This window comes from Rhopalosiphum padi, chromosome 3 (genome assembly GCF_020882245.1).
Source record: "Rhopalosiphum padi isolate XX-2018 chromosome 3, ASM2088224v1, whole genome shotgun sequence".
NCBI lineage: Eukaryota > Metazoa > Arthropoda > Insecta > Hemiptera > Aphididae > Rhopalosiphum > Rhopalosiphum padi.
Window position 1 is genome coordinate 58,145,702 of NC_083599.1, and position 15,556 is coordinate 58,161,257.

A 15,556-nucleotide genomic window follows, 5' to 3' on the forward strand; every position below is an offset into this window, starting at 1 on the left:
TATTGCGAGCACACATACGATATATATATAAATAGGTATACATATATATGACGATCGTTATGAGCGGCAGTAGTGACGGTTTATTTTTATGTGCGTACGCGCCTTATATACACATTTTTATACATTAAAACATAAATAATAATAATAAAAAAATATAAATAAATAATAACGAAAAAGAAAAACGCGCTGGACACGACGACGTCTCGCGGGTCTGACCACCACCGGCAGCAGTTACCCGTACACACACACACACACACACACACACACAACACACACACATACACACACGCATACATACACGACATGCCTACCTTTATGATATGTATACGCGAGCTTGGTGTGAGTGCACGCGGTCCAAACGCTGTGGAATGCTGCTCGTGCGCGCCCCCCCGCAGCGGACACTCGTCGTCGTGTGACAGTCGACAAATTTCCTCCATTCGTTTCCATTTTAATTTTTTTTCACTTTTAACGACTCAAAAAAAAATATAACCTCACTATTTTCCACTTGCCTCAGACAGACGTGTGACGAATATTTACAGTCGATAAAGTACGGGGAGAATTTAAGCCGTAAAGTTACTGTTTACTATTTAGACGTGGCACTTCTGGATGCTGAGCAGACCACAATAACAGTGTTTGTAATAAATATATGTCATATTATATTATAATATTATACGGTTTTTTTTTCTTGAATAGGAATAATATTTTTATACGCTAGGTTAGGGTACCCTACCCTGGTCATCGCCACTGGTTGTTTGGGCGCGCGATTTCAATTCATTTGTATACTAGATCCGCCACTAATAATCGATGTCGTTTTTGGTCTCGTTTTTACCAACTTGTTATCCAGTTAATTAACTATTATTTTCAACCATATTATACACGAAAACATCCAAGTCCAAGTCCTGGTATTACATCGCTTTAGCACACGTGTTATGCAAATACAGCTTAAGGAATGTACCTGCAGGCTGTTTTTCGATTAAAGCCTAAAAGTTAAGTGCCAGTATTTTAATGGTTGTTACTAAATACAATTTTCTGAAATATATGATAAAAACAAAATAATAATATCGACTATTATGTGCTATTACTTAATGTATAACGGTGTATAGTTACAATATTTTTTGTATACATGTGTATAAACCATAATTTATAATATTATGAGTATAGTATCATGACCTAAAGACCAAAACTCTTTAGAATCATTAATAAATTGTACTACTTAAAAACAATAAATGGGTTGGAAATGTGGATTTAGATTTAGTAATAAACGAATACCAATTGTTCATAAGTACCTAATATGTAGCCAATTTAGGTGTCTTTCATAAATTCATAAATTATATTATTATTATTTTCGCTATATTTACTATATGCCCATATGTACTGTCTAGATCTTAAATTCAGGTCTGCGTAATCCTATAATATAACTATCGTGTCACCGTAATATATATTTTTATGTAATTAGTGGTATGTATATGTACAGTATACCATATTATATATACATAACACTGCAAGCCTCGGGACAGACTGTAAACAATGATGTTTTTGGATGATAAATGAAACAATTTCAAAAACAATAGTATCATACAACAATAATAGGTATATATAGCTTGTCAAAATGCGTGCTCGACGTAGGTGCCTAATAAAAGTAATATTACAATAGGTGGCCGCCGCCAAGCCGCCTCTATTACGCTCAGTGTATATGTATATAATATTATATATGATTTTTTATGATCGATGGAAAGGATTTTATTATGTATGCGCGGGGCGACGACGACGCGACGGTCGTTATGCTGAGTTTACGGCTGTTTTCATGTTATCGTGGCGTGATCATAATAATATTGTTGTGTTTACTGTACACATCGCATTGCCCGCCAATAATAGGTAGGTAGATAGATATTTCGATTTGTCGAAACCTTACAATGACAACAATACTACAATTAATCATATTCGTTTAACTCGGTGTTTCCCACGAAGTTTTTACGTCCAAATTTTAAAAAAAATCCTTAAAAATAGCGTTATACTACTGCTATAATGTAATAACATTTCTAAGTTCTAACAAAGAATATAAGCGCTATATAAGACGTCGATCGTTTTACCGCAACGGGTACAACGCACCTGTATAATGAATGATTTTTAGTGACAGCATTGGCTAAATATAGTTGCTATAGTACGAGTATTGTATTATGAGGACATAAAGTCGTAGGCCCATCGGCTATTTCGGACTGAATATTACTGAACGTTTAAGGTGTTCGTAAATATTATAAAAAACGTTAATTTATAGCATTTTTGTTATAAAATTATATGATTTTATTTTGATACGGTGATTTTTTTTTTTGTTCGAAAATACGTTTAAACTGCACAGTTTTGAACCGGATTATTTTGCTACGAGCACTGTAAATCCTAGTTACGCCACTGATCGTTATTACTATTATGTATCATGTATGTTATTATCGTACATGAGAATCGTTCGGGCAAAAATAAAACCACCGGCCTTCACGATGTATTTAATATTTTTATAAAGGCGTGTGCGAATCGTGTAGAACATTATTATATTATATTAGTTGCGCGTAAGTATCGGAGGTTTATTGGTTGCAGCGACGGCTAGAGCGGCTTTTTTGATCTCCGACGAAGAATATCTAATAACACATCTTCTTACAGCGGCAGTGGCGTTGGCCGGACGTGTCGGTACTACCCATATATGCCTACGTTTAACTACCCGCCCATATCGTCGTACCTTATATTATATAGCTGTTATATACGATATATACAGCCGTGGCCGATAACGTCTTCGCCGTCGCCGTCGAGGGGGGGGGAGAGAGCTAAATTCTCGCGCGCAAAGTAAAACGATTATGTTTTTACAACAATAAAAACGACTCGATTTCGCGAGTGAGCGGTCGTCATTAACCCCGGACATTCACACATTTATATATATATATTTATATATATGTGTGTGTGTGTGCATCAGAGTAGGTATATTATATACTTGAACACCACTACAGGTAATAGACGCGCGCGCGTCCGGGCCCGGTTTTATAATAATTATTATCGTCGCGCGGCGAGTAGGAGAAACCTTTTGTCCAACACCTGATAATTAGGAAGTGGGCGTAAGCACAGGAATTATGAGTGACAATTGACGGTGCTGCCTCTCTTTCTATTCCCATTACCGCCACCGCCACCGCCGCCGTATGGTGTTGTTGCGGCGGCGTGTACTGTAACAGCAACAACAACAGTAATAATAATAATACCTATGTAATATCGTAGAGCTGGCCGGCGTGTTATTATTATTATTATTTTGTTTTTGTTTTTTTTTTGTATTTCATTTTTTGAAGGCAATTCGAATTTATGACGGCTCGGACCCGTAGGGCGGCGGTGGTATTAGTGGTGGTGGTGTCGACTGTGGCGGACGGAAGACCGTAGTACGACCCGAGTGTTTACCGCGCGTTTAATACGTGCGGTGGTGTAGAAACGGGATAGATACCATCATCTCAGCGGCCCAAGGTGTCAGTTATAAAAAACGTGGTTAATTGCCGGTTAGTTATCCATTATACGACCACCGATGACGGACGGGGGCTAGACGACGACGGCGGCGGCGGCGGTTATGTATATGATATACCTACCTATGTATTATACATATAAGTACCTACTACATATTATAATTTCACTATCATTGTGCAGTGTAATTGTACGTAATAGCTTGTACATTATTATAACGTCGCCTCGTCCCGTCATTTGTCGAATTTCTGAATAGTAGTAGGTAGGTTAGTTTTTCGTTTTTCGTCGTATATACTCACGCAGTAATACGCGACGTTTTAATACGCGAGAACAATTTTTAAAATCAAACGTCACTATTTAACTATAACTAAACATAATATATGGATGTTCTATACTGTTGGACTGGGTAGGGATGGCTACCGCCGTGTGTACATGCTAACCAAACTTGTAAAATTAAAAGATAAATTTAAACAGCTAAATATAGTGGGTTATGAGTATAGTGTGTAGTAGAAGAATTCGAGATCAATAAAAATACATTATAGTCGTATTATACCGGACTAGTGGAACCTTTCATCGAAGCCGACTAACGATAATAGTTATATAATAATACTGACCGCGGAATCGTCTCTCTAGGCATATAAATATATATTATAAGTAGATCATATGTTTTTGTGATGTATAACAGAATCTTCGGAGATCCGATAGAAACAGACAGACTGCTGTATATAGCGGTTTCGATGATCATAATAATAATAATAATGATAATGTAGCTGCAAGTCTACATAGCCGGCGGAAATTACGTTATAACGTCATGATGTTACCGCGCACTCGAAATCAATTACACTGAAAACGGTTTTTTTATTCACTTTGAAAACTACGCAGTGTAGCATTTCATATACATACGAGTATACACACACATATATTATATATATTTATTTATGCATATATAAGAAGTACTGCGGCACGTTGCGAGCGATGTCGCTCGACAGACAGCACACCTATGCAGAAAGAAAGAGAGAGAGAAAGAGCGTTACCCATTTCACAACGATTGAACGATGTTACATTACCCAAAGTCGCGTCTGCTGTACACTATATATTATATCAGATCGTTCAATTATGTACATAACTCGCGTTCTAATTGCAGACCTACTTATACGTGTGTGTGTGTGTTATATGTAACATCATTGTATCGATATTTCTCACGCATAATATATTTATTGTATACGTCATCGTCATAATTTTGTATATATATATATATTATACATACCTACGTCATAATATCGATCCGTCATTTTTGTTTTATCCCCGCAGATCATTTTGAACTCGATGCACAGATATCAGCCCCGGATACACCTGGTCAAGTGGAGGGGCATGGTGACCGACTTGGACGCAGAAAAGTACCGGTCTTTCGTGTTCCCAGAAACCGTGTTCACGGCCGTCACGGCTTATCAAAATCAACTGGTAAGTACAAAACTGCATATTATGAGTATATAATATATATATATAAATATTATGCGCGTGATGGTGCAGGTAGCGTTCGCCTTCTGCATAATATAATGTAAGCGCGGGTTGCTATAGTATATAATATATACTATATATAGACGCACGAAGATCCTTTTACACACCGCGGCTGCAATAATATCTTGAAAGTATAAGAGGAAATTTTTATATTCAAGAACAAAACATTCAGATAACCGCATATTGTATATTATAGAGAAATCTAAAATGGTACATTAATATATTATATATTCTTAAACGTTAAATATATGTATATATAAATGACGATGATTTAAAATATAATCCAAGTATTTCCTATAAGATATTTCCGACCGGTTCACGATATGTACCTAATAATTCGACATTTCGACAATATGTACACGTCTGTCTGGTCGTCAACGGGCGCGCGCGCCTCCACGGTCTTTGGGGATTTAGTTGACAGTCAGCAGCAGATAAGTAGACAGGTCGTGTACATGGTATTCGTATTATTTTATAGGTGTGGGTACCGCGGAAGCCGTTCACCTGACAAAAATCGTTTTTTATTCCAACTCAGTTCCTTTTCACTCTGCGCGTAATTTATTTCCCCCGGCGCGCGTCGTTGTCGAGTCCTGAGTCGTGTGTGTGACGTGAACATATTATATATACGACATGTACCTACATCACGGGTGTTGTATGCTGTATGTTAATAATATTATTATTATCTTCACGCGAATTAAATTCCAAACATGGAAATATCACCACCATCGTGTCACGGCGTTTTGTTCCGCTTTTTTATGAACGCTGGTCACAAACTCCCTCCTCCCGAAGCTTGGTTATAGCGTCATAGTTATAAATATTATTCTGTATTGTACCTATATGCTTTGCAAATTGCCAACACACTTTACCAAGAGTAGGAAAATTTATAACAAACTGTATTTTTATTACGCTTTAATTTTAATTACACATTTTATGACTTTGGTAATCAAATCCATAATATAAAATCATGTAACTCATAACTAATAAATTTTAACTCTATTAAAATCTATATATTAAAGTACGAGCTAAACGATTTAACATTTCAATTGAAAACAACGAATATATCTATTTTCCGAAATCACGAAAAAAAATTCAAAATATAACAGATTAAAACAGAGAAATAATTTTTCCACACATCTACCTACACCTAACTATTATGTATTATCGTATGAATACGGACGGGAATATAAAAACTGCAAGTAAAACATTCAAACTCGTTTTGCTCCTTTCCTAGAATTTCTATAAAATGCTTAGAAATACTAAATACTTGTATTTAATGACGTACAACATTCCACTGGTAACTAGGTAATAGTTAAGCCATAATGAGCCACTACAATTTTTAAAATTAAAATCAACCTAACTTTTTTGTTTTTCGTTTATGATTGTTTGAGAAATATAAAAATTAATTTTAGTGCAGTATGTAAATCGCAAACTTTTGCTTTATCGATTGACGGAATCTTTATTCTCGAGGATATCGTTACAATTATATATTTATTTTAAGCTACTAAATGGCCTTGCAAAACTAAATCTGACGTTGATATTTTTTACCAGCATGCTGTTATTGTACATTGAGTAAGTAAGTACATCGTTTGCCGTTTAAAGTCTGATGAAAAGTAAGCTTTACAGTTTACCTCATTCTCGTAACATGGTATGACTAGTGGCAAACCGCGACGTTATACTGTTGTATAATGTTATGCGGTGATTGAAATTTAACACTGCTACGATCGTGATGTTTATATATTTTTTCACGTATAAACTCTCTATTTTATCGTTTACAGTCGTATTATCGATCCACTTTAACCATTTCAACGTTAATCGTTAGGTACAAAGAGCCTATTGCTTACGCGCGAATAATTATGAAGTAATCATTATTATTTTAAAAACTAAGGTTTTTGATTTTTTTTATCCGTTACAGATAACGAAATTGAAAATCGACAGCAACCCATTCGCCAAAGGATTCCGTGATTCTTCGCGACTAGGAGAACTTGAAAGGTGAGTGGTCTATTATTTATGTAATAATTTTTAAAATTGTTCGTGAATAATTTAAAAACAAAAATCGAAATAATAACGAAATTCGGCACGTGTACGAAAATGAAACTACTAATTTCACATCGTCTCCTTTAAAAAAAATATAAATAGTAGCATTTGACATAATAGACTATTTTACTTGATATTTTACTTGACATTCGTTAATACTCGTCAACAGTTGGCCTATAGCTTAAAATTGTTCGTGAAAACTATTCATAAAACACCGATTAACGTGATTTTTGTAAACAAAACAAAATTTTAAAATAGTTAAAAAATATAAAAAGTTCGTTCTATATAATTGGTAGATAGGTACTGCAATAATAAATTTGGAATTTGTACAAAATATGTTGTACATTCCGTATAATGTACAATTACTGAATCCTGTATGATATATAGCATATTTAAATACATAGATATAATAAGTACATGCTATAAGTATAAGTTTAAAAATGTGTGTAGGTATACCCATTATAATAAGCGCCGCCGTGCAAAATATTTTGTTGTTAAAAAAAAAAAATAAAAAAAAAACGATAATTATTTCTCGCGCATACAACGTCGCGTTTTTGTTTCATACTATTATATAACTCGCAGTAATGTATATATATATAAATAGGTACTGAAACTGTTATTTTCTCCGCATGCGTATATAATATTGTTTTTTTTATGTTTCGACACCTCCTACTCGATATATAACCACCGGCGGCGGAAAAGAGCCGGTCACAAAAGAAAAGAAAAAGTAACATACACACTTACGTATATAATATAATACGGTCCCCTTAAAACCTATCATTTTGACACGTTGTTATATTATGGCAAATTTACGCACGGGTGTGATGTTTATAGAATCGGGTTTCCAGTCGTGCCACAAAATTACAGGGCACGGTATCGCCGCGATGAATTTTACACGTGATTCCATTTACTTTATATTTATATATATACATAGTCGTTGTACTGTACACCAGGTATACACACATTTATATTATGTGTATATTCGCTTTGAGGTGTAGAGTATAATATACATGTGTATAGAACGTATAGGTAGAAACTTGTGCGTGTATTAAACAAAAAACTCGCGATATAAGTGGCGCAGTGGTGGTTAAAATCGGAAAAGCCCCGCCCGGTCGTGTCCGCCGAATTTAACCCTATCGCGTTTGTGTTTGAGAGGTGTTTTGTCATTATTATTATCGAAGTACATTGGCACTTTGTGTATTATTATGTGTAGGTAGTAAGTACACGTCCGTTTCTTTTCGTTTTTATCGACCGCGCAATTGTACCTATCGTTTGTATACATGTATAATTTACCTTCCGATAGCGTCACACTCGTGTATTTTCTCGTGCGTACGCTATAATAATAATAATATGTACGGAACAATAATTATTAAAGTCTGTCAAAACCAAGCGTGGTGTAATTTCTTCGACGAATAACAAAAATAATATTTGAAAAAAACAAAAAAAAACCATTGCGTGTTTCACCTCTAGCTGTGTGCCTGTGTAACGACAGACACACGATCGTGTATGGTGCGTAATATACCTACATTGTGTGGTGCCATTCATGTCATATCATTATAGTAGGCAATACTACGACTATGTATTGTAGAAGTTATTGACTTCCCTTTTTTTCCTGGATTGTTTCCCATATAAATATAGAGTAATAGTAATAATATAGTCCCGACAATACACAAGACGTACCGCGGTACACGATTGACGAACGTGGGTTCCACGTACATATTATATTAAATTCGATTTTTAAATTATTATTATTTAATATTTGAGATGGTTTGGACAGCACTATAGTTTCGCCACGCGTGCACAGTGCTTATATTATATAATGCACTGCTACAGAAATTGATGTATTTTACTTAATTTCGTGGTTGAATTTACCTCAACATTTTAATTATTTTCGTTTTCAATTTATACATTACCATCAATAACTACATAAACTTCTGTCTACATCTGTTTAACAAATACGTAAAATATAAAAAGCAAAAGATACAACATGACTCGGTAGTGACTAACAAATTTAAAAGTATTTCATCTACTGTTTAAATTTACATAATTATTAAAATAGTTGATACATTATATTTATCATTTTTTATCATTATCACTATTGTATAATTATTATAATTATTCTCTATAATGATTACGAAATAATATAAATATTATACCTATACACATCATCATTGCAATAAACACAGATTTATAAATTATATCTACCCATCTTATCGTCCCAAATATGACGTCCCTGCTTTTATAATTTCGTAACACTAAAGCATCTAAACTATAATATAAATGACATTACTACCACCTACATTTACGCATACGCTAGCTTATACTAAGTAGTAAGTACTAACTCATATAATATGTTCACTTGCCTGTAGCGAATGCATGGTATATGTATAATGTTGGTTCGTTTTTACTCTCAAAACCCATTCTCTGGCGGATGAAATGTGGTTCAACCACGTGCTCATCTATTCGGTGCAGGTTTAAGAAAAAAAACCATAAGCCATAGGTTAGGTTAACCATACTGTTTGATAGTAACGTTTTAATGCTTGTGCTTCACACATGAGCAGTATTATATTATAGATCTATAATATTTTTATATCAAAATGCTGTGCATCGATCTAAAAGGTTGCATGCACGTCGCTTTATAAAACGCCGTATTTATATTTACGTTCTGATGGGACGACGAGTGTTTTATAGGGTTTCCATTATCGTCTTCTAACCTTACAATGGTATACTCTCCGTGTAATAGATAAACCTACATATGTGTATGGGTTCGTCCATTAGGATCGTACATTTGATGGGTTTAACCCTCTTAGATGTTTTCGGAACAGGAGCTGTGCAGGGCCATGTGTCATATGCCTATATTTTATGCACTTTGAAATTCAACTGCATACATTACTTATCGTTTGATCTATCGTTATAAAACCGAGTCTGCAGAGGTCGATATTCATCATCAGCGTCGATAATTGCATTTAAATTGTGTTTAAAATAAGCTTATATACATTACATAACTATGTAGGTATAACTATAGACATTAGTGCGTTACAAAATTATGTTTTTGCTGCAATATTATTTATACGCTAAAATTAACTTAATATTCTTATAGTTGCAAGTATTTGGATTTTTTTTAAATATTTTTTACCAATTTTAAGTACCAATGTGGCTTATAAATATTTTTTTATTTCCAACGCTACTTGAAGTATTATGGGCGGTATATATAGACTATGGTAACTCTACATTTTGAGCACAATTGGTTGGAATTTTTAAAGCAATCAACACACTTGTAGTGAATCACTTATGTGATTACAGTAAGTTACTTTCTATTATAAACAGTAAAATCGAATATTAAATACAGATATGTATAATTTACAGTGACGTATATCTAATTCACGTGCGACCAGACTTAGTGTCGTTTATTTCGCCACTATTTCTAAAAACTATAGGTATAAACTGTTTACCCATCAATACATAAATATGACATATTATTTATAAACGAATTCGATTGGGATAAAAAGTCGTAGTAGTTAGTTGTCATCGCCTCAGCGACCACCGTAACTGATGTTACAAGTATATAATAGATATACTGTCTTTATTATTATTATTATTATTACTTTTTTAATATGACATATATACTTAAGTATATCCCAGATAACTCGCCTAGTTAACTGTTGGTCGGGTTAAGACTCCGGACCGTCAGCGCCGGGTGATGGTTTCCACGATAATTTTGTGTACTGCTCCGAAACGAAAATCATTAAAAAGAGATTATACACGGGCGCGCAATCGCCAGCCATAGTGGAAATGTCGTCACTGTTGCGCGTCGGAAACGACTTCTAGGAAAAATTGTGCACAATAATGATATAGTCGCGTAACTATATTCTTAATAGAATTATATTGTTATTTTTTCTTCTTTTTTACGCTCCGTTTCGACCGCGCACGGGAAGTCACCTGTATGTACTTATATACATGCCGTACGTATACCTATGTATATATAATTATTGCAGTAATGCGTGCTCTGAAATGTAAGCAGGTGCAAGAAAGTCGAAAAACATTAGCTTTGTCGCAGTCAACACTGCCTGGAAATAATAACAATAAAAAAAACAACAATAATTAATAATCACAATATTCCATGATCACAGCGATGGCTTATCTTTTGTGCATGTTCCATTTGAGAGACTATATAATATATTTTGTATTGCTATAGAAACGCGCTATATATAATATATCAACAACTAGAAATTAGCATGTGAGATAATGGAGTATACCTACTCAGGTATGCTTTCAAAAAATTTGAAAAATTCATTTTTTACTAAAAAACCATTACAATTTTGTAAAAATCTTATAGAACTGATTTCAAAATGCTCGTATATAGTTTTGACATAAATTACTCTCTTTTCTTGATTGTTTGGTTTCCTATTGGTCATAAACTCATAACCGATAGTGCAGCGGTGTGCTATATATTACGACAGTTACCTGTACAATTAATTTTGAGCTTATCGATGATTTACAATTAATATAAATCGTGTTTTTGTAGACATTGATGGTTTAAAAAATGAAATCCGACAGATCGCAATTTCTAAAAAAAATCACCATTTTTATATACACACACGATGACTACGAAACTATGTATAACATTATATTGTTATCACTATGTATGATACTTTTTAGGAGCTAGGCGAAGGCTAAGTGATTTAACCTGAATACGTGATAATATATACTCGCGGTTTCGACATATCGATAACAATAATTTATCATATACTGCACACGCCGAAAGGTTTAAATCATATTATTATACACATATTATAACCACACTGGTTGTATCGTATAATGCACAAAATTTGATGTATACCGCAGCCGGTATATACCCAAGGTACCTTTATACTCGTATAGAAATAATAAATCGTATAATATTATCGTTATACTCGTATAGCAGTGTAGCTACTTGTATAGTGTATACATAATTTATATATCATTGTAGATATATAAATGATACCACTGCCGTTCGATGTATGTGCACGTACGATGTAATATTGAGATAGGTATAAAGAAATCGTAAAATTGTCAAGGACAAAACGTCGTTTAAATAATTGAATTATTACCACTCCTTCGACTCACGTGAACGTTAATATTTGTAATAATATTATACTGGCTGCCTACTGCAGGGTTTTGTGTTTTGCTCTCTTATACTAAATTATCGTCCGTCAAAACGGTGCTAAACGGAAATATAATATTTCCAAATATTATATAGCTGCACTAGTATAGTAAGAATAACTACTTACTACATTCATGCAGCATGCGTGCAGCGAGGATTCATTAAATTTTCATTTCTCGAGTCTCTGGCAGCATCAACGACTTGAGTTCGTTGAAACGCGACTATAAGACTAATCGCAAAGGCCCACTCACGTGTCGGGTAGGCTAAAGCGCTCCTTATAATCGTCGGTATGCCTGTTATGGTTCCCGCTAAGTCCGCCAAACGAACACGCGCGCGTCCGGTTACTAGCCACCAGTTGCGGTATTATTATTAATTATTATTAACAATCTGGCTCTCACGAAACTTTGCAGTCATTGGTCCGTGTGTATAATATATAAATATATTTTTTTTTATTAACATTTTATGTAATATTTATTGTTATTATTCTACTGGGTCGTGCAGCACACGTCATTTTCAAACGCAATAAATAAAGCAATTTTTGTTTTTAAAATTATATAATCTATATTCTATATATCGTAGTTAATAATACGCACAGAGTCATCTAGATTTTATATTTACCTTCGCGTTTAAATACCCAGCTATAAATTGTTTTTTTACAAGATCTTTTACTAGTCGACTGATGTCTGTGGTTGTGTAGTGTGGGAGGAGGAGGGGAGTGACAAATCGGGATTAGCAAAATTCATGTTTTTCGTTTTAACGACGAAACAAACACGTGGTTTTTAATTGTTTTAAGCGATAAAAACAAACACGTTTTAAACGCACGATACGCCAACCTTGGGACAAACCACAGGGAGATATCTATAATATCCAACAACCACACCTGCGATGCATGTAGTATTCAGGTACCTACAGCATCCCATTGTCGCGTACAAATAAAAATAATAACAACTTTATAACAAATACATAAAAATGCGAATTGCTCATAATATAGTCACGAAATGAAGAAATTTTAAAATTGTATAACTCAAATATGTAAATCACGCACAATAGGCACTCGTATATCATTAATCATTATGCTAGACGTTACTAACAAAAAAACTATTGCGCAAACAGAGCGCACAAATCTTATATTGGATAATCAGAACATATACCTAGATGGCGGTGAGTTGCTGCTATGCAACCTAACACCTATTTTGTATAGTACAAAATATATTGAAAATGGTATATCATTATATTACATTCAACGCCAAAATATTAAGTTTAAAATCAGTAATATTAATGTACAGAAAGAGTTTAATCAAACAAAAATACTCGACAAATGACCAACGTGATAAATAATATATTATATGCAATAAGAAGCATATTATTGTGGAATAAGTTATGATTGATTCGGTTTATAATAGTAATAGGTTTAATAAAGGTTTATAATAATTATAAGCGCACACGCGTCATAATAATAGTCTATGATAATTTTTGAACTGTGCATATTATGTAAAATTTGTGCGCAGTCGTGTATTGCACCGCTGCAGCTGTTGATGCTGTACGCAGGAGTCGTCGTCCGTTTTATCGCTTCTCGTCGTCGCGATCGGCTTCGCGGGGGATACGATTCATTTCATTATAAAACATAGGTATTATTCGTTCGTAATGATATATATATATATTTTATCACCGCCCCGCGTACATCGATATCAATACCTTAACCTGTACAATATAACATAATAACAGTAGGCGGTAGGTATACCTACTGTATAAGTATGTACCTACCGCATACCAACCGCTTATAAAAACGATTACGTTTGTGTATTATATTTTTATATATATATATACTCGATGTATATACGTAATAATAATAATAGAATAATAATTATTATTTATTACATTTTACGGTGAAACCCTTTCCTTTGCTTTGGTACCCGCGATCCCGGAAACCTTCGTCTAGTGGAAATTTGTAAATATTCCTCACATAGAAATACAATATTATTACAGTACAATTATATCTGTATAATATTTTCAACAGCCATTTAGTCTGCATTTTCACTTTATGTTTGACGGAAGTTGATTGCGTTGCATAGCCCTGTAATTTCAGTCTTGTATAACATTTCTTTCTATATTGAGACGGAGGTGGTATTCATTTTCTTTACAAGGCTTTTACTCGTTCACGATTATCATACAATATTATAATGAAGTGCTGTTTTTATTAATTCAGTGAATTAATTGCCTTAATGGTTTAGGGTATGTTTTACTATGTATAATATAGCTATATCACTAATGTTTATAGTCATCCTCACACTTAATCGTGTTAATTACGCTTTTAACTTTATTGATAACGAATAACCCTGTACAGTTGCGTTTCCAGAAAACACATGTTAAATAAAAACAACTGTTCGTGTATAAATTAAAACACGCTGAAGTGAATCTACATATTTTAAATACATACGATATAATGACATGTAAAAAGTTTCATATGATAATATTATTAAAAAAACCATTTTTAAAAATATAACTGTTTTTCCATTTTTTTTAAGTCGTTCTAGGATATCACCGTTGGTCAATAGTTTTTGCTATAATATGTATTTAACACGCACAGCTAGGGTGAGTGTTAAAAATGTTTTTGTGCGTTGAATTTTTTATTTTTAAATCATCTTTACTTACAAAATATAAATATTAAATACTTTAGAATATGATTTATCTCTCTTTTAATTTAATATTAAAGATAGAAAGTAATATGTTCTTAATTAAAAGTATAAATGTTATTTAATAAGCAAAATGTATACAAAATTTATATATAAAAAAAACTGAGCCGTCGCGCAGATGTGAAACATCAACAATTTTATTTTTGTAATAGTGTTGAAAATGAAAAATAATTGATAAAGTATATATACATAAATAAGTTTTGATCTCAAATATGCTATTTAAAATAGCATAAATTATACAGAAGAGGTCCATTTTCATACTGGTCTTAAGCTAAGGTTCTAACGGATTAAAAGTAAACTTGCAATTTTAGAATATAATATACATTATGGATAGGATTTTACAGATGCGTTAAACTGCTAAAAAAATTTAAAAATCAGGAAATAATGATAATCTAAAACATGCGAAAAAGAGATCAATAAAAAATTAAAATTGGGATGATCAATCTCATCATCTGTTGAGGTGATTTCCGCTTGGAAGTTTACTATTGTCGTGCCATATATGTGTATTATTATATAGGTAAATTCGTCACAGTAGCTATTTAAATACGACAGTGCCCCCCCCCAAAAAAAAAAAATGTCATTCTCATTACTAAGAACTAGAATTTCTGCGGTAGTCGTCGGACGTCGCGTGCGTGTTTTAAGTTGTTTTTTCAAAATTTATTTGAAGTCCCTCGGGCGGTCGGCG

At 33.5% G+C, this 15,556-nt stretch overlaps 1 protein-coding gene across 1 annotated transcript in view; it reads left to right on the forward strand.

Moving 5' to 3' along the window:
* The window catches only part of LOC132924234 (optomotor-blind protein-like), a 58,122-nt gene that overhangs the window by 38,006 nt on the left and 4,560 nt on the right, over nt 1–15,556 (forward strand). The window contains exons 4-5 of the mRNA XM_060988412.1: nt 4,798–4,947; nt 6,914–6,990. Coding sequence (XP_060844395.1) covers nt 4,798–4,947; nt 6,914–6,990 — 227 coding nt within the window. The remainder of the gene's footprint in view (nt 1–4,797; nt 4,948–6,913; nt 6,991–15,556) is intronic.